Source organism: Oryctolagus cuniculus, chromosome 18 (assembly GCF_051225735.1).
Source record: "Oryctolagus cuniculus isolate XC-2025 breed Fujian yellow rabbit chromosome 18, ASM5122573v1, whole genome shotgun sequence".
In the NCBI taxonomy this organism is placed as follows: domain Eukaryota; kingdom Metazoa; phylum Chordata; class Mammalia; order Lagomorpha; family Leporidae; genus Oryctolagus; species Oryctolagus cuniculus.
In genome coordinates this window covers 24,121,369-24,141,117 of record NC_142884.1, presented here as the reverse complement: position 1 = coordinate 24,141,117, position 19,749 = coordinate 24,121,369, and the positions used below count along the sequence as shown (strand labels likewise).

The following is a 19,749-nucleotide window of genomic DNA, read 5'->3' as shown; positions in this document are numbered from 1 at the left end:
CGGGGAGATGCGGGTGGGGAGTGGGGTAGAGGTGCCGGCGCCCCAGAGGAGGCCCTTGCCCCACCGGGAGCTGAGTCCTCGGCAGGAACAGACCTGGAGCTCCCTCTGCCAAGGCGGGGGCTGGCGGGCCCCGCCCTCGGGAAGCTGCTTTTCCCGGGGCTGGGGGTGGGGTGCAGAAGCAAGCACGCAGATGTGTGCAGGGGACAGTTTGCCGTCGATGGCACAAGGAGGGAAGTGAGCAGGACCCTGGGGGAGGCTCTCGGGGAGACAGTGGCTTTTGTGCTGAGACCCCATACATGGGCAAGGCCAGCCCAGCAAGGTGCTTCGGGAACAGAAAGGTGCCCTGGCCTCCGGGGGGTGCTGGGTGGCGAGGGGACGGGAGGAGAGCGGTCTGGGCACTGGGACAGGCTGGACTTGTGCCCCAGGACACTGGAAAGTGTGAAACCCGGGCCTGGCCAGCCAGAGTGACAGATGGATAGAGGCTGCTGTCCGGGGGTGCTGCCCTCGGCCCCGGTAGATACCAGAGGCTGCAGCCGGCTTCCTAGGGCCCGCGTGGCGACGTCTGGCACGGGCACCATCGAGGCTCAGAGAGGTCACACAGGAAAGCCAGCCACCAGGGAGCACTCCCAGCCCTCAGGGGTGCTGACCGGGCCAGCCGAGGTGTCATTTAGGCACTCAAAATGGCAACCCCGACTCTGCTCCTCCCGGCAGTGGGGAGGAGCGACGGGGCTGGCCGCTGGGAGCTGGACTCCCGAGGCTCCCTCTCCCCTCTCCCTCGGGGCATTTGCGAGCAGAGCTCTGGGCCTCTCCGCTGCCTTGGACCACGGGTCAGGCCCAGCCCAGCTGAACCGGCCAGACCACAGCTCCACCACCTGCTGAAGCCCTCACCTCCAGCCGGCCGAGACCCCTGCCGGGGAGCAGCCCCACCGTGGGGGCCTCCTTTCCTGCCCAGCCCTCCTGGGTGCAGGACCCCTCAGGATGCAGCCTCTCCCTTCCCCCCACATTCCCCTGGGGTGGGCCTTTGCCAGCAGGCTGCCCTCTCTGGCCAGAGCCCCGCCCACCTGGCCCAGCTAATCCTGGGCCCTGGCCCGCGCTCAGCCCCCGTGGGGTCAGGACAGGAGGCTTCACTGGCCTGAGTCCAGAGGTGGGGCTGAAGCGGACGGGAGCCCTCCCCAAGTGCCCTATGGCACAAGCGCCTCCTTCCCAGGGGCCCAGGTAGGGCCAAGGACTGTGCTCCGGAGGCTCTCACAGTGACCTTTGCCCCAGAAACCCTGGGGCAAAGATTCATTTGATTGGCAGCCTGGGCTGGGCTGCAGACCCCCTGCTAGCCAGCAGTGAGGCTGGGTTAGCCCCACCTTCACCCCGAAAACCTTTGCTCCCCACAGGGCCTGCAAGGGTGAGTCAGCCCCACTCGGGGTTGTGCAGGGCACCCCCTCCTGCAGCCTCTGGCTTTCCCCTTGCCCCACAAGAGCAAAGCCCAGGCCTGAAGTGCCGAGGCAGCGTTTCAGCCAGAGCCTCGGGCCCAGGGCCCACGGAGGCCGCCCTGTGGCCGCGCAGGGGAGGGGCATGCCTTCTGCCTCCTGGTGCCCAGGCCCCAGGCGATGCTGTGACATGGGCTGGAGGATAAGCCTGGGCTGGCCCCTGTGTGTGTGGATGGCAAGAGCCTGCCCTTGGGATGAGAAGGGAGCGACAGAGAGGTCCCAAGGTCCAGAGCTTTGTGTGGAAAAGCCCAGCTCAGAGGGAACCATCCCCACCCCCACCCCTGAGCCTGCGCAGCCCTCGCCCTGTGCAGCCCAGGCTCACTGCCTTCCCCCTCTGAGCCGCAGGCGTCTGGTGGCCTGACATGCACCGCCTGGCCGACCGAATCCACCTGGAGGAGCTGAGCCGCATGGGCATCCTGTGTGGCTCTGTGGACGCCATGGTCCAGGCCCACCTGGGGGCTGTGTTCATGCCACACGGGCTCGGCCACTTCCTGGGCATTGACGTGCACGACGTGGGAGGCTACCCTGAGGTCAGTGTGCTGTGGGGGCGGAGTGGCCTGCCCTGGGAGGCTGTCCCAGGGAGGGGTGGGGCAGGAGACAGGGAGAGGAGGAGGGCAGGAATCGGGGTCCTGGCATGACCCCCGTGGAGGCAGGGTGGGTCTATGGGTATTCCTCCTGTGGCTGCCTCCACGCAACCCTGGACGCTGAGTGTAGATGGTCAGTTCAGAGCTGCACTGCACCCCTCCGGTCCTCCAGCCTGTGGCTCCATGAAGACACACCCCCACCCCACTTCCTGGCTGGCACCCGCGGCCTCCTCACGCCCAGGCACCCCTGGGAGGCTCGTGAGGGCCACAGACAGGGTTTCTCCGCCCACCCCTGCCAGCAACCCTCCCAGGACCACCCAAAGGGAGGCCCTCACAGGCAGGTGGCTGCGGCCTCTCTGGGGGGGTGGGCCTGTCCCTGCTGCCTGGCCCGGTGCCCACGGCGCAGGGCTGGTTATGCAATCGATGCACGCCCTGGGGCCCACCAGCCAGGGAGCCAAGACCAGGCTTGGCCTGGTGGCTACAGGGTATTTTGAAAGCAGCAAGAATGAATTTTTTTTTTTGGGGGGGGGTGTTGAGATTGCTCAAGAGAAGCATTATTATTCAATTATTTTTTTCCTCAAGTGTAAACAGTTAAATTTGGAGAAACAGAATCAGTTTTAATTTCCTAATTTCTCCCCGTCCCATTGTGTGCGGGGAGCCAAGAGCAGGGCCTTCCAGACATTGTTAGCCGAGGTTCGTTATTCATTAGTCGCCAGAGCACTTTTTTTTTTCCACCAGAGAAAACTGGCAGCAACCAGTTTTCATCTTTTCCAGTAAGCAGCCCTTTGTGCTCAGAGTCTATTCTTCTGACAGATAAACACTGTGGAAAAATACGGCTTTTCCTATAAAAGTCATTTGTTTTATTTCAGGCCTACAGACACATCTGGGGCTCCTCTGCTCGGAGCCCAGTCAAGGTTGAAGCCTTGTGAGCCGTCTACCCAGAGGCAGAGGCGGGCACAGGCCCCTGGGGTGCCGGCCCCATGTACTCCCAGCAAGGCGGGCACCCTGGGCCACTGGGGCTCACCCTTGCCCCTGCGCAGGAGGCCTGGGCTCAGCCCAGCCCTTCCTGCTTCTTGGCCGGCCTCCCAGGCACGCCCAGGCCTGTGCCCTGTCCTTGGTAGACCCCCAAGCCGCCCTCGGAAGAGGCAGCTGCAGTCAGTGGGCTGGGGATCCCAGACCTTTGCCCCTACCCAAGCCGGGGTGGGGTGTCCTTCCACCCTCCCAACCCCCAGCTGAAGAGGGGCTGGAGGGAAGCATGTCTCCCTTGCCTCTCCACCGAGCCCCATGCAGCAGCTCGGCCTGGGCCTCCAGGGAGGGCGGGGCAATTGGAGGAGACGTGACCTTGTTGGGCCTCTGCCTTCACCAGGCCTGGCTTCCTCAGCCATGGGGTAGAGCAGGGGACAGGCACTCGGGTGTAAAGGAAGGCGCTGGGGGATACGGCAGGGGAGTGGTGCCAGGGGCCAGGCACTGGCTTCAGGCGGCAGAAGCAGGAAAATGCTGGAGCAGAGACCCCCAGACCCTCAGCTGCGACAGGGCCCCCCGCCAGCCGAGGAGGACCCTGCTGCCTCCCAGCATCCCCCAGCCTCCAGGTCAGCGGCCCAGAGGAGGGTACTGTGGGGCCGGGGGCCACGGCAGCAGGCTCGGTGCCCAGAGCATGACCCAGCCAGCCTCGCGGTGCCTGGGTGTCCCCTCATGGCCCAGCCTGCTCGCTGCTGGTCACAGCGGCTGTCCCCACCCTAACAGAATCGCAGTGACAGCCTTCCCTGCTGTGCCCTGCCTTGGAGGCTGGGCCAGCCTGGTTCTGGTTACCTTACGTGAACCACTAATTGAAGTCTGATGTTCTTGGCCCCCAAACAGTCAGAAATGACAGCTCCATCTCCAGCAGCTGGGCTTCCTGGGGGGAGCCGCAAGCGGGGCCGGCTCAGATCCTGACCAAAAGCTCGCTGGCTGCCCACTCGCTCAGAGGCCCTGGCCACAGGCCAGCTGGTTGCCCCAGGGATCTGAGGAAGGCAAGGATACTTCTGCCAGTGTCCTGGGCACCACCTGCCCCAGGCCCCACTTCGCCTGTGTGTGAGTGGACAGGCCCAGTGCTGGGTGTGCACTGGGGCTAGGGATGGGGCACGGGGGCAGGAACAAAGTCTCTGCAGGGAGTGGCTGCCACTGTTCCTCCAGGCCAGGCACAGGGAGGTGCATGTGCACCCAGCATCCCATCCTGCTGACAGCTCCAGCCCCTCTTCCTGGATGGTCACAGGGCAGACCTGGGACTTGGCCTAGGGGAGCCAGGACCAGCTCTTTTGGGGCCAGTTTCCACTTGAGCTGCCTGGAAGGGGAGATGCGGCCCCCCCGGAGGCTTCACAGCCTCCTTAAGAGCTTTTTTGGCCTCCCTGGTTTGGCTGCTACCCTTCCCCTGGCCAGGAGGGGGGCCTGAATGACGGAAGCCGGACACCCAGCCAGCTCCATGGGCCCACCCTGGCAGCTTGTCCTGGCTGTATGCACATGGTGGGTGTCCCTGGGCTCTTGAAGGTAATTCTGAGGGTGTCCAGGGCCAGGGACACGCAAACTCTAGGGTCACGGCAGAGGGAAAGGTCAGCAGAAGTGAATCTCGGCTGGAGACCCTGCCTTGGTCAGAGAGCCCCGATGAGACAGTGGCCAGCCTGCAGCTGTGGGTTGGGTCCTCCTCGCGTGTCCTGTCTCCACAGGGCGTGGAGCGCATCGACGAGCCGGGCCTGCGCAGCCTGCGCACTGCACGGCACCTGGCGCCAGGCATGGTGCTCACGGTGGAGCCAGGCATCTACTTCATCGACCACCTCCTGGACGAGGCCCTGGCTGACCCGGCCCGTGCCTGCTTCTTTAACCGCGAGGTCCTGCAGCGCTTCCGCGGGTTTGGTGGGGTGAGTGCCCATGGGCTCTGCATTCCTGCCCCTGGCATGTCCACTGCCCCACTGCAGCTGCTTGTCCCAGGACAACTTCCTCACTTGGGAAGGGCCCAGACAGGTGCCGCACTCCTGAGTGGGAAGGTGCCTCCCCAGGAACTCCAGTGCCCCTGACAAGGACAGGATGAGGAGGTGCCATGAGCGGCTGGCCTGCAGTCTTGGAGGCCAGCCCCTTCCATCCCGGGCCCTCAGAGCGCCCAGGCAGCAGCGGGCTCAGCCTGACGCAGGTCGGCGCTCTCACCGGCTCCAGTCACGAGCCTCTGTCCGTCTGACCCAGGTCCGTATCGAGGAGGATGTCGCGGTGACTGACACGGGCATGGAGCTGCTCACCTGCGTGCCGCGCACCGTGGAGGAAATCGAAGCTTGCATGTCAGGCTCAGACAAGGCCTTTACCCCCTTCTCTAGCCCCAAGTAGAGCCCGCCCGGCATGCCCAGCGGGACTGGGGCCTGGCCATGGCTCTGCGCGGCGGGGAGCCTGCTGATTAGCCCCCCAGCAGGCGAGATGGTGCTCTGATGTCCCACACGGATATCTGATCCTATCAAATAGTGATTGCTGATTCCTGGGCAAGCAAACCTTTCATACTAACCTTCTGCAAGACGATAGGCACTTCGCTTCAAGACGGGGACGTAAGTGCTGCCTGATAATCATCCTGTTCTGCAGTAGCAGCTGAAATCTGTCTCGCTGCCGTCTGCGCTCCGTTTCTCAGGAAAGATGCCTTTCCGGGGTTTCCTCTTAAAAATCACTGTGCAGAATGGAATTTGCAATAAAATGTATCCCAGCATGGTCCTCTGTGCATGTTGCCGTCTTTGCTGTCAGCCCTTTGCACTCAAGTACCCGGGGCCCGTGGCCTCCGAGCACTAGTGGTGGCGGCACAGGCCCTTGCACCTGTTTCTGCCTTGGACCGGCCTGGCTGCTCCAGGAGCCTCTCTGAGTCCCGGGGTCTCTGCCGGGCTGCAGTGTCACTCTGTCACTTCTTGCAAGACTTCCCAAGCCTCACATGCACCAGAAGCACAGAGCCCTAGGTCAGATTCCCAGAGCCCATGTGCAGTCAGGGCTTCCGAATCGCAGTCACTAGGGGTGATGCCGGGGCTGTTAATTTAACAGGCATCTCCCTGCCCTCCCCCGGGGGTGGGGGCAGGGCTCCTAAGGTTCAGGTTTTGCGAACTACCCTCACGTACCAAGCTTCAACCTCTCAGTAGCAGGGCAGACGGGTGTGGGGTGGAGACCCTGGGCCCTCAGTGGATCCAGCTGATGGACTTCGCCCACACCATGCCTCTGCACAGGCCCAAAGGCAGCGTGGTAACGTAAAAAGGCCTTTGATGTGGGTGCTGCCACAAAGAGAGATTAAGGGGCAGAATTACACAGCACTGATGTCCCGTGCACAGAGGATGTACTGCAAAGCCAACACCTGCCGGAGACCCTGCTGCCTGCCACAGCGCCATAGCCAAGGACAGCCTGCTCGTTCCCTGGTGTGCTGAGGTGCCCACGCGGGGCCCACTGTGCCTGGTCCTCCGACAGCGGCGTACCTGCCCTTACCTTCCCACAGAACTGCCCCATCTGGGAGCCGGCTCCCAGAATTCCGTACCCCCTTCCAGGTCTGTCTTCACAGTGCCCTGAGCCTGGGTGAAGTGCGAGAGGACGTACATCAGGCGGAACCACGATGGGGTGGGGAACTCCCGACGCTAAGCCTGACTGAGACCGAGGAGCTCAGTAGATGGCTCTCTTCCTGTGCCAGTAACGTCAGCGTGCCACGGCCTTGCTTCCAGATCACCATTTACCTTGGCTGCTTCTTAAATGTATAACATTCATTCTAGAAGGTTTTTCTGCCTCGGTCACCCACCTCTGACACTGAGCAGTGTGGCAACAGCCCTTCCGACTGTCAGAAAAGTGAGTTCCCCAAGCCCTCGCCCGCCCCCACTGCCCTGTGACAGACATGTTCCCGCGTAGGGGGGTTTCAGTTCCCCCACCTCCAGGACAGAACCAGTGGCAGTGAGCATGGAACTCTTGGCAGTTTTTGTAACTAAGACACAGTTTTTGTAACTAAGACACATAGCTGAAGGCATCTTGCATCTTTCTCCCTCTTCCCCATCAGACATACCCAAACCAATCGGTCCATTCCACACAGACCAAACACAGCAACTGGAAATCTCAGTAAACTCTGTCCAGGGGAGACACTGGGGACAAAGACGCAGCTCATTTAGCCCAGCCCAGTGGGCCAAAGGGTGTTTTCTCTGACAGCGCGGTTCCCAGATGCCTGGCCATAGCTACCTACTCTACTCTGCATTCCTGAGGATGAAAACAAGTCTCCTCCAATATCTGCAGAAATTTCTACAGCTTCAAAAATTGATGAGAGACCCTTCCAGAAAGCTGTATAGAGCTTTCCACCTCTGGAGGCCAGAGAGTAACTGAGTGCCTACTCCGTGCCAGTGCAGGATGAAAACCTGGCCCCTGCTCTCAGAGGTCCCCAAGGAGACCTCAGCTTCAATAAACACCCACAAAAGTGTTCCGTCGGGAACAGCATGAGAAGCACCATGAAGAAAGTAACGCGAGCTGCGGGGCTGGGAGAGGAAGGGTGGTGAGTGGGAAGCAAGCGATGCACATCCCAGACAGCTGTCTCAGGAAGGAGGTACGTTCATGAAAGCTTGGGAAAGCCCTGGGGCCACAGCAACGCAGGAGGGGACGGGATGGAGAGGAAAGGCAGCCACATCCTGAGGAGACTGGTCTCACCCTGGGCGCAGTGGGCAGCACGCAGCTAGCCAACCACCACTCGGGCCAGGGGAGGGTGGGAGGCCCCACAGAGGCCGGGGCCAGGGGAGGTGAGGCAGGCTCAACCCTGGTGACGACACGGAGAGGCATCCTGCTCTAACAGGACCTGGTGCAAGGCGTGACTGCCTTGTCCAGAGCCAGTGGTACAGCCCCAGAGCTCCCGGTGCCTCTGGGAGGCCTGAGGATGCTGTGGCAGCAGGACAGCCTCCAGGGAGTGGCCTTCTTCTGTGAAGTGTACGTAAGATGCTGATGAGTGCTACAGATATGCCCAGGACCCAGACGGGCACAGCCTAAGAGTGCTGTACTTAAAAAGACCTGGCACCTTCACAAAGAAAGCATCTCTATAAAATTCCTCAAGACAAGTTACTGGATTCTGAATTGCAATTAACTTATAAAAATGACACGGGACATCCTACCCATAGAAATAATTACTGTACTATGATTTTCATTGAGATGCAACAAGTAGAAATTTATTTCCCAAGACATAAAAATAATTGAAAGGTCATGGAAGAAGTCTCCAAATGGCAACTTCCCTTGAAACATTCAATTCCAGTCGTCGGCAAATTCATCCCCAGACGCTGTATGGCATCAGGTAAATAAAGGTGATATATATTCTATAGAACTGTGTCGGGAGGGGAAAGGCCTTACTTTACTTTCTTGACTGCCTGCCTGGAAACATTAACAACCTCCTCCCTCTCTGTAAATGGAAACCACGTAAGACATGAGGTGATCAAACAGGAAATCGTTTTATTACTCGCTAGGATACAGTTTTAGGTTAGACCAAATGTCTAAAAATACAACTAAAGATGCATTCATGTCAAAGAAAACCATTCCCCTGCCTACTACAGAAAATCCAGACTGCGACAGGAGCAGCTCAGCTCCTCCCCTCACTGCCCGCCCCGCCACACCCCTCCCCCAGGCTGGTCTCACTGTGCCTTTCTGGTATCCAATAAAAAGAAACCCACAATGAAATGCAGTCGTCCTTCCAAAGTTGTTTTTTATTTTAAATTCATTGAAAGAAATAAAATTATATTTTAAAAAAATAGAGTAATCTCACAAACTGAGGAAAGCCAGGAACAAAAAGAACAAGTTAGTGACTTCTTCCTGAGAGGCAGATCTCACTGCTGCAGAACGGCTTCTCCCTCCTGGCTTTCGCCACAGTTTTCCTCCTACTTCTAAGGCAACAAAAAGCACTGAGTGCTAGGTGGGCTTTCCAGATTCCGAGTTTCAAGCCCTCTAATGGGGATTTAGAAACATCAAAAGCTGCTACAATTTCCTTCTTTTTAATATTAAGTGTTAAATTTACACATACTTCTACATTTTTATGTAAGCTGCAGAATTTCACACTCATGACCTGAATTCCTGGTCCTAGTTTATTAAAGTCTTAGTACTTCTCAGTAAGAATGTCCAAAGTATCTGAGCTGGCGTCCCAGTGAGTGAGAAGAGGCCAGGCAGCAAGAGGGGCTGCCCGGATCCCACCCTCTGCAGCCAACGCCAGTCAGAAAGCACCCATCCTTGCAGACTCAGAGGCAGCCATAAATCCATACCAAAGCCTAGTTTCTAAACCACCAGATCCGTCCACGAGGCAGATCACATCTTTAATGGTTCGTAGGGAACACACAGAATAAAAGTTACAAAAGTCACTTTACAGTTCCAGAGCTCTACACTCACTCCCCATACTTGGCTTCCTTGCATTTAAACCATCAACAGAAAACATTTGCTCTCGACCACTTAGGTAAGACACTGAAGACAGTGGTTAGCATGTCTGTCCCAGGCATGGTCGTCACTGTTTGCTTATGCTACAGTTCGGACCTGCAGTTGACAGGAAAGCTTGAATAGCCTTTTCCCGAAGCTTCTTTCTTCAGGACAGCTAATCCGTGTAACTGGTGACCAAACTCCATGGGGACATCAATTTCTGAAAGTTTTGTTTGTTTGTTTGTTTTAGTAAGTAAAGAATTAAAATACCTGTTAGAGGTGCTTAAAGATTCAAGTGCCCCAACTGCATCTCCAATTAAATTCATTATAAACATCAATCAGCTAAAGATTCAGAAGGACTCCATATGTCTTAGTTTTTCACATCAACCTTTCTACAAGGTTAAAATTCCAAAGTAAAGGTGTTGGACCCTAACAAGAACCCCCATTCTGTTTTCTGGCTCCGTAGGGAATGAACAGCCCTCCTGGACGGCAGTCACAGGACAGTGGGCTCCTGTCTGTGCAGAAGGGCCTCGTGCTTCTGCCCTAAGCGTCAGGGCGCTATGGTGTCTTCTCCTGCCCAGGAAACAGCAGAGGTCAGCACCCTTCCGCCAACCAGGGGTGCAACCTGGGTTCAGTTCTGGTCACACTATCCCAAGTCCTACTAGGAAACAGCAGTGTGGCCAGAAGCGACCATGTTCAAAGGAGATACCTGGTAACATAAACTTTCTAAGATCAGATATGACACATGTCTCTCATCATCAGCTAGGCACAAAGAACTATGCAAAAGCCAACAAATTCTAACTAGAATTGTGCTAAAAAAAGAAAGAAAAAGAAACAGAACATTAACAAAGACGATCTAAACAAGCAACAATGATATGTCAGATTCTAGAAATGCCCTACTTTACTGATTGCCATTTTTTAGTCAACAAAAATGTGAATATCCTGAGTTTTATCGGCATTTTCTTTCTAAAATAACTTATGAGACATGAAAGTATACCAATGAATAAACCAGAGCAGTGATACATAAAGTCTGGAAAAGCAGCCCACTAATTAGAGAAAGAAATGTCACAAAAATAATATAAAAAGATGTATTTATGTGAAATAAATTAAAGGTCAAAACATTACATTTTCAAGTTTTCTTAGACTACAATTTTGGGAAGTGGCATGGAGTTGATATATTTTTCTCATCATCACTTAGTTAAGATCAAATACCAAAACAACCCTTCACAAGCAATTTAGACTTTAGAGATCGCGGTTGTGGCAGCTGGTTTGCACGCGGGACAAACCACCTGTGGATTATTCCAAACTGTAATCAGCAGTGTGCGTCACCTGCTGGGCATCGTGTTTACTAACTTGGCTGTCAAAATCCCCTCCTCCAAAATGCTTACTTTTACTAGCATCTGTGGAAACTAACATTTTGATAACACAAACTTCTCTAAAGCCACTTGGTTCTTTAAGGACGCAAAATAATGCCAATCCAATAACCCAAAAGTATTCCAAAAGCACAATTCTAACATGTTTAAATTTTACTTTTTCTCAAATCAATTTGCTTCCTAAATGTTACTTGTACTTAGAAACCAATTAGTTGCATATTGCCTTTAAGATGTGACAGGTTTCTTTACTTAACCTGTCATCACTATTCAAACACTTGTGCTTACTGGGGAAAACACTACTAATTATGCTAAAACAAGATTTATGTGATTCCTAAAATTGATCCAAATTACACAGTGATTGGTTTCTGGAACTGCGGATTTCTAATACACAACTAGGAATAAAATCACAGATTAACATGGATGGCATTCAACTTTTCTTCATCCAATTCACCATTTCCATGAAAACCAAGACCCTTCTGCGTGACCTGCCAGCGTCCCATTCCTTCTGTCAACCTAAAAAAGAAGCATTTCCTAGGAAGTCAGGATTTATTAACAACATCAAGGTTCAAGTTTTGTTTTTTTTTTGTTTTTTTTTTTTTACCATATACCTTACAAATGTTTGGCTTTTAATCCCCACAAAAATTCATATCATTTAAAACCAGATATTCTAATTACATGGCTACCTTTTTTTTTTTCCTGTTTTGTTTTTTTGCTAATCAACTCTTCAGTGCCGATTCAAGAAAATAAGCTCCAATGGATCTCTGACGAATGGAACAAGACAACGTTCAGCCACTGACATGAGTGGTGCAGGCAGTCACACTCTGACATTCAGCCACAGTTGTGAGGTCTGGAAAGGACGGGCTCTACTGTCCTGCGTTGTCAGAATTCGTTGTTGTGCTTTCAGTGCTAATGGGCTGCACGTTGTCTGCAAGGTTGTGCGCATGCTCAAGGAACAAATCTTTGAGTACACTTAATTCCTTAGTCAGCAATTTAATTTTTGCTTCCAATCGTTCATTCTCCTCTTTGAGCTGATTCACTCGCTGCAGTGTGTCTTGTGCCTTCTGCTTGCTTTTCAAGCGGCTCTTTTTCACAGCCATGTTATTCCTCTCTCTGCGCTGACGATACTCGTCACTATTTCGATCCATGGGTGAGCTCTTTTTGCTCTGCTTGCTGGGAGGCACAGCCTTGCCTCCTCCCCCAGGGCCAGCAGGCACCAGCTGAGGAACCTGCTGCACACCGCTGGCATGTGCCTGTGTGTGGATAACACTTATTCCGTTCACTCCCGGAGCACTGTTCTGCTGCGAAATCTTGCTCATTTGGCCACTCTCCCTTGCCAACACAGAACAAGCAGAAAGGAGGGCAAGGTGATCAGAGGTTTCCACAACAAACTGCCAAAAAATCTTCACATGTACCTACTGAAGAAAACAAACTGCATTAAAATATTTTCCATGACAGCATCAAATGAGATTAAACTTGCATGTTCCCCATACAGCAGGACAGTAATGGAGTGAGCTGAGAAAAGGCTACAGCAGCTGCCAACCGTGGCAGTTCTTCAGGGGCCTGAATCATTTAACTCAGAAACAGGCACGAGAGGCTAAACCCAGCCTTTCTGAATCTCCAAGGGTCCTGCCCATCTGTGATTGCTATCAAAATGGGAGGGAAACCACCAATTAGGTGACACACATGAACTGACAGCACCCGGAATGATATGCCAGGGAGAATGTAAGATATTCGGGTTAAACGTGGAAAAGCTCAATTATGGTGGCTGAGACACCACGACAGAACAGGGCAGAAGTCTCGACTGTTGGCTCGTGCCAGAAGAGAATGCTGGCAGGGAGGGCCCCTCCCCAGCATCCCCGAGGGCTGTGATGCTGTCCCCTGCGTGTTCCTTCTTCGATCAGGTAGACGGGGAGTCACAAAAGACTTTGCCTTTCTCCCAACGCCATCTCTATGGGTTATTTTGAAAAGGGGGGTGTTTGTGTGTGTGTTTTCTTTTGCTTGTTTTTTTTTCCAGTGCTCTCAAAAGTTTTCCAAAACGTACTGTTAGTTTCTTGGATTTAGAAGCAATGAGACACCAAATGTGCTCCCCCACCCCACTATGCTTGTAGTAGTGGTTTATCGTTCTTAATATAATTAACAAAACATCTACACACACCTGAACTGAAACCACAGGAAAGAAACAGAAGTCAATGACGCAACCAGGGAAGTGCACATACTGGGACTCAAGCTGGACAGCACAGAGCAGCCAGCACTGCACCCCCATAGCACTGCCAGATGTGCCCACAGGACATGCCGGTGCTGCGGCACTGCTATGATGCTGCCCAGAGAAATTCAAAACTACTCCTGTCCGCACTGCTGTGAATCCAGCTGAGTCCCTCTAGCCGCCTGAAGAGGTGTGAAAGCAAAACCACCCGAGTCATGAGGCCACTTCAAGACACACTGACTAAGCTGAGCTGCCTCCACCAGGAACTCCACTGACTCCTGGAAATCTAAAGCAGGATTATCAACCACAAAACTAGCTGGCTCTCTCCTCACAGAACTGCTACAACTCCATCAGTGGAAAAAATGTGGTCAGAATTATGAAATGCTCCAAATGAGGACACCCCACAGTGTACCTTCCCCCAAACCTTGAGCCAGCCATTTCTCTGTAACACTGTCTTTGCTTCCAGTCTTTGCTTTACAAAGTCTGTATATCATCACTTTTCATTATTTTAAAAGCCACACAGCCAGCCCTGAGCAAGCAGACACCTGTTCTCACTCCAGTACCAAGAGACAGAAAGCTTCCTTCTAAACCACGATGGAGATCCACTCCAAGTCAACCTTCAGTAATGAATATTGCACAATTTCCCTTGATAATTTTTATGTTGCCCAATTTATCTTCCAAAGTGGCTGTTCAGTATTAATTTGAGTTACCCTTATTGCTATCTGACACATATTCTACCCAATTTTCAAGAACCGGCTGGGGGCCAGCACTGTGGAATAGGTTAAGCCTCAGGTTGGACCAGCATCCCATATGGGCGCCAATTCATGTCTTGGCTGCTCTATTTCCAACCCAGCTCCCTGCTGATGGCCTGGGAAAGCAGTGTAAGATGACCCAAGTGCTTGGGCCCTGCACCCATGTGGGAGGCCCGGAAGCAGCTCATTGCTCCTGGCTTCGGATCAGCCCAGCTCCAGCCGTTGCGGCCAACTGGGGAGTAAACCAGAGGATGGAAGACCGCTCCCAGTCCCTCTCTTCCTATGTCTGTAACTCTGCCTCTCAAATAAATAAATCTTAAAGAAAAAAAACCCTGCTGAACTCAACACCTCTCTTGTGACTGTTACCATTCACGAATGTGTTCACCTTATTTATCTACTTTAAACTTCCATACACCATTTACAGTTTTTGATCTTTAAAACTAATCTCTACAGTCAACGTGGCCCAGCTGAGACAGCAGCACAGAGTAAGAACCAGGTCGATTCTCGTCTTAGCTCTGGCTCCAGTTCCTTCTGTGGGCTGTGCCTCCGCATCTGCAAATGAGAGATGAGGAATGGGTAGCCGCCTGCTGCCTGGCTGTGCATCGTGAATTTCAGTCACTCAGAACTCCCACCCGTTCCAGGCCCCAGATTCAGATGTCCATGCCCCTTCTGTACTCACACATCTAGGGATGGGAAGGGCTTACCTCAGTCTGACTCATCTCGCAAGGCTGAACAACACAGTAGGTGAGGTTTTGAAAGTAAACCGTTTGGGGGCCGGCGCTGCAGCACCAGCAATCCATATGGGCACTGGTTTAGACCCGGCTGCTCCACTTCTGCTAACAGCCTGGGAAAGCAGTGGAGGATGGTCCAAGTACTTGGGCCCCCGCACCCATGTGGAGACCCAAATGGAGTTTCAGCCTCCTGGCTTTGTCCTGGCCCAAACGGCTATTGCTGTTGCAGCCATGTGGGGAGTGAACCAGTGAATGGAAGATCGATATTCTCTCTCCCTCTCTCTGCCTCTCCCTCTAACTCTTGCCTTTCAAATAAATATTTTTTTAAAAAAAGGGGGGGGGGGGACAAAAAGAAGGTAAACCCTTTGGAAAAACAAAAGTATTCATTGACCCTGCAAATTGATAAAAATGTAAGAAAAATTGCAGATAATAAAAACATTTCCAACAATGCTTTAGAAGTTCAACTTGAAAAACAAGTCAAGCTTCATAAAGATTACGCATTTCTTTTTATGATGAACAACGTCAATGTAAAGTCATTTACGCTTCTGTTCCTTCCTCAAGCATTCACTGAGCACCTATAACAGGCAAAAAATGTACTCCAAACCTGGACACTCAACCCTAAATGCAAGCGTGGCTCCTCTGTGGACAAACCCAATTCCAAAGTTCAGGGGAAGCAGGGTGGCGCCTTGCTTCCTGCTAATGAGTCACTCCAGGAGGAAGCAGCAGCAGGGAAGCTCAGGAGCAGCAGGTCGCAAAGCCGGACCACCACCACCACCACCACCACCACCACCACCACCACCATCACCACCACCACCACCACCATCATCATCACCACCACCACCACCACCATCATCATCATCATCGGTTAGGAACTTCTCAGAAACGCGCCTTCTCAGGTGTCCTGATCTATGGCTCAGGCGTTCGGGAACGGGGCTGCACCACCATTTTTCCAGGGACTGCCAAATGACTTTGGTGATGCTGACACTGAGCCCCTGGTGTCATTACTGATGGATCTTTAAGGTTGGCTTTTTAATGCGAATCTCTTGAGTATTGTTCTTTCAAATCAGTAACACACGGAAAATCAACAATGTTAGAATGAGTAAAATGAAATTTTTCTCAAGTTTCACTTGGGAAAATAAACCTGTCAAGAATTTTCCTGGATGGACGACCTTTCTGTCTCTCCTTCTCGCTGTCTATACCTCTCAAATAAATAATAAGATCTTTAAAAAAAAAGAATTTTCCCAAAAACCCTCTGTCCCACACCCCCCCCCTACAGTTAGAATGATGTTTCTCCGCTGGCTCCTTAAAACAAACTTTTCACTCCATTTCCCAGTGAAGGCCAACGCTTCAAAGTATTCCTGAATGCTTCTCCCTTCTCCAACTCAGCTCAAATCACTAAACCTGACAATTCTACCTAAAAACAAACAAACAAACACAGTAACAACAAGAATCTCCTACCCTCATTCTCCTCCATCCCAGTGCCACCTAAATTACGTCAGCCTGACATCATCTCTCAGGCTTAGCTCCCCCAACTGCGGTGGCGAGAGCAACCTAGCAATCAAACCTGAGTGTGTCACACCCTCCTCCTCCAGTCCGCAGGTCCGACCCCAGGTCCCGAGCCCCTCTCCAGCCCTGGCTCCCTTCCACGGCACGTCTCGGCAGCACTAGACCACCACTGGCTCCTGAACACTGCCCACCTTCTCTTATCGCAGCGCTTCTGTCCAGTTTGCTCCCCCGCTTCTTGTCAATCCCAGCTCCACAGGGTGCACCACTGCAGACAAAGCTAAAGGCAGGCCCAGCACCGGCTGCAGGGGCCCTGAGGGAGGGACAGCCCCCTCTTCAGGGAGTACACCAGAAGGAGAACTCGTGTTTGTTTTGTCTTTTTAAACGTCACCTTTCCCATCCACGTTTGGTCTGATTTACAACACACAAAACAAACTGTTTGTAAATACACATCTACTACAGTGTGTGTTCAGTTTTTGCTTCTTCTTTTACTGACAGAGCTAGAAAGCCAAAAAGGCAGGAGACCACTGTCACCTCTCCGTGTTTGGACCACCCTCCCGGAACACTGCCAGACGACAAGCCTGGAGTTGTGGCTACCTGTGCTTCCCACTGGTTCTGTGACAGGGTCAGGCAATCCGGGACCACCAGACCAAACCCAAGCGCCGGGAGTGCGAGCTGCGGCTCCCAGAGGCTTCCCAGGTGCCGCCTAAGGCCCCCGGGAGGAGACCACCGCCCCCCTCCCCCATCACAGAGCTGACAGTCTGGATGGGCTCCTGAGATTCAGAGATGGGCTCTTGAAGACATGAAGTCCTGTTTCCCCCTATTTGTTTAAGACAGGTAGTAAAAATAATTGAACCAGCCACGCATGCCCACCGGAAACGGGGAATCAAAAAACTGGAATATCCCCTAGTATCCTGGAATTATTCAGCCTTGGTTTTCAGGTTTTCCAGAAACAACCCGAGGAACAGCCTACCCCAAACACCACTGACCGGATCCTAAACCATCAAGAACTTTCAGACACCGAAAGCAAGTCCTTACAGGATCGGGTTTCAAACTTTTCTTTGGGAGTCACCTTTCTCGGGAGAGGCAGCTCTGCTCCGAATGATGACCCACTCGAAGAACGCCGCTGAGAGCGAGCGGCTCCCAGGTGCGGAGCTGTTACACCCCTTCCAAAACCGACGCCGGGCAAGACACGGCCTCCTCGGAAGGGCAGAGCCCCCGGCCCCTCGCACCCTCCCCGGACGACACGCACCTCGGCGGGCTGCTGGCCCGGGGCTCCCTGCGGCCGCGCTAACCTTGCCCTGCTCCTCCAAGCCTCATCCAACCGGCAAGTGCAGGCCGACATGCCCGTGCACCGGCAAACCACCTTTCCGTGCAGTTACGCATTTAAAAGCCAGCTGTCTTCCCTACTTCCCCACTCCAGGAACTTCTCCAACACTTGTCCACCGCCACCCCGGCCCGAGCCGATTACAGGGCAGCAAACATCCTATGCGGAACGCAGGCAGGACACGGTCCGCCTTCCGCCGCTGCGGGAACACCCCGCATCCCCAGGGGCCAATGCGCGCCGGGCTGGTCTCACACACACACACTCAGCGCGGTTCACAAACAGGGCCCGGTCCGGGAGGGGGCACACCGCGTCCCCCATCCCTCTCCGGCCGCGCCGGGAGCGCGGGGGTCGGCGGGCGGCGCCGCGGCGCTGGGCCGCCGCCAGGGATGAGCTCAGCGCCCCCGCCGGGTGTTGCCGGCAGGTTGCATCAGACGCCGCACGGGGCCGCCGCCCGCGCCTGGAGCCGCGCTGGGCCTTCCCGGCCGCCCGCCCGCCTCGGGTCTCCTCGGGCCGGGCCCTGCGCAGACGCGAGCCGCGGGCGCCGCCGCGGCCTCCACCTCCGCCTCTCGGCGCGCCCGCCCGACCTCCAGTCCGCGGCCTCCTTACCTGCGCCTCCAGCCCGCCCGCCCCCAGGCGGCCTCCACTACGAGCGGCCCCGCGCGGCCCGACCCGACCCGACCCAGGCCTAGCTGCCCGCGAGTCAACGAGGAGGAGCGACGGTTACGAAACCGGCTGCCTCCGCCCGTTCCGCCGCCGCGGCCACCGGCTTCCCCTCCTCGCCGGCACCGCGCGCGTGGCCGCCGCCGCCACGACCAATGGGAACGCCGGCCCGGCGGTGACGCACCCTCCTCTCGTGACGGACAGCGGCATCAGCCAGTCACGAGCCGGGTGGCTCCGGGAGGCGGGCCGCGGCGGAGGCGTTGGCCACGGCGCGGCGCGGCGCGGCGCGGCCGGCGGGCGTGGCGGGTGTGGTGGGAGCCGGCAGTGGCTCGTTGCGCCGCCTGCGGCTCCTCAGCCGCCCGCGGGAGGCGGCGGCGGCGGCAGGTCCCTCGCCGTGGGATACGTGTAGAGAGAAAAGTCGTGTCCCAGCCGGAGGCTAGAGGCAGCCTCGCCTTGTGAAGGCCACACCTGCTTTTGGGAAACAACATTCCTGGGGTGGTTTTTTTGAATCACGCCCCAGAGTTTCCTGGAGCGCCCCCAGGGACCCGCCGCCTCGCCCACCGGCCTGAGCCCGCCGGGGGGATGCAGCCTTAGCAGGGGTGGAAGAGGGGAAGGAAGAGCCCAGAACCCTCAGCGGTCCTCAAGGCGATTGCAAACTTTTGTGTTTTGAAGACGAATGAAGCAGAGCTTGCCAGCATAGGATTAGTATTGTTGTCACATTCGTGGGAACTGCAGGCGGGGGTTCTTGGTGACGGTGAAATACACTGGAAATACACTGGATTTCCGAAATCCTTGCCTTGTGGAGTCTCCCAGGAGAGAGGTGATCGCTGGGAAAAGGATGGCTCCGAAGCCTGACTCCTGTAAGAGCCTGCACAGGAGGGCCCGAGAGCAGCGCCCTGGGTGCTTCCTCTTAGCAATTCTGAGCGTTCCAAGAGGCCCAGGTGCTGGGGCCGGCTTCGGCATAGACTGTTCTTAGGAATCAGCGAGAGATGCCAAGCCACTTGCAAAGAAGAAAAGGAAGGGGCTGCAGCTGAGAGTGAGGTGTAGAGGCTGGGCGGGCAGCAAGGCACCCTGTGTACCACACCAGTGTGCTTCTCTGGCGCTCGGTGCTCGCAGCCGAGATCGGTCTGATCCATTGTGATTTGAGCACCATTAAAAATGGGTTATGTTTTGTTGCTCATAAAAATCATAATTTTACCCTAAACATTTCCTTATCCTTTAAAAATTGTAGGAAAAGAAAAAAAAAAACACAGTGTATGTAGGTATATGAAGTTCTGCCCTGGCTTGCTAACCGCCTTGCCAGGCTGTTGCAGCTTTCTCTGTCTGAGCAGGCCCTCCACACCCAGCAGGTCTAGTCCACGCCCAGAGACTTGGGTGTTTGTTTCCTCTAAAGCTGGTAGCTATAATTCTTCTACGCAGTTTACAAATATTTACTTGGTGTTAACTGTGAGCTAAGTGCTGGGGATTCAGCAGTGAACAAAACCCACACAAGTCCCTGCTGCCTTAGAGCCAGGGAGACAGACGGCCCAGGAATGACAGACTTTTTCCACTGCCCTTTTCACATAGCTAGAAGTACCAGATGCTGTGAGAGATTACACGAAGAGAGCCAGACCCGGGTGACGGGCTAGGGAAGTGCTGGAAGACGAGTAGGGTTTGGCCAGGTGGCTCGGATGAAGTGGATGTGCCCATCGGGAGGAGTATCCTGTCTAAAGGCCCTGTGGCAGGAGAAATTTAAGACCA

General features: G+C 54.6%; 2 protein-coding genes across 4 annotated transcripts in view; one reads left to right on the top strand and one right to left on the bottom strand.

Annotated features, from left to right (window-relative positions):
* PEPD (peptidase D) overlaps nucleotides 1-5,780 on the top strand; it is a 112,244-nt gene extending 106,464 nt beyond the window's left edge. For both annotated transcript variants that reach the window (XM_051846721.3, XM_089319125.1), the window contains 3 exons: nucleotides 1,827-2,011; nucleotides 4,765-4,956; nucleotides 5,276-5,780. In XM_051846721.3, coding sequence (XP_051702681.1) covers nucleotides 1,827-2,011; nucleotides 4,765-4,956; nucleotides 5,276-5,413 — 515 coding nt within the window. In that variant the 3' untranslated portion in view covers nucleotides 5,414-5,780. The remainder of the gene's footprint in view (nucleotides 1-1,826; nucleotides 2,012-4,764; nucleotides 4,957-5,275) is intronic.
* Nucleotides 5,781-8,745: 2,965 nt separating this feature from the next.
* CEBPG (CCAAT enhancer binding protein gamma) lies at nucleotides 8,746-18,097 on the bottom strand. 2 transcript variants are annotated; one of them, XM_017342216.4, is made up of 2 exons: nucleotides 17,956-18,097; nucleotides 8,746-12,248 (listed from the first exon to the last, which is right to left on the bottom strand). In XM_017342216.4, the coding sequence occupies exon 2, from the start codon at nucleotides 12,147-12,149 to the stop codon at nucleotides 11,697-11,699; it is 453 nt and encodes a 150-aa protein (XP_017197705.1). In that variant the 5' UTR covers nucleotides 12,150-12,248; nucleotides 17,956-18,097; the 3' UTR covers nucleotides 8,746-11,696. The 2 variants fall into 2 exon arrangements, with proteins under 2 accessions (XP_017197705.1, XP_089175253.1); XM_089319127.1 differs by lacking the exon at nucleotides 17,956-18,097 and adding an exon at nucleotides 17,275-17,400.
* Between the last annotated feature and the right edge of the window lie 1,652 nt (nucleotides 18,098-19,749).

Excerpts from the sequence above, each read along its gene's own strand:
- CEBPG (XM_017342216.4), bottom strand. The coding sequence starts at position 12,149 with ATGAGCAAGATTTCGCAGCAGAACAGTGCTCCGGGAGTGAACGGAATA.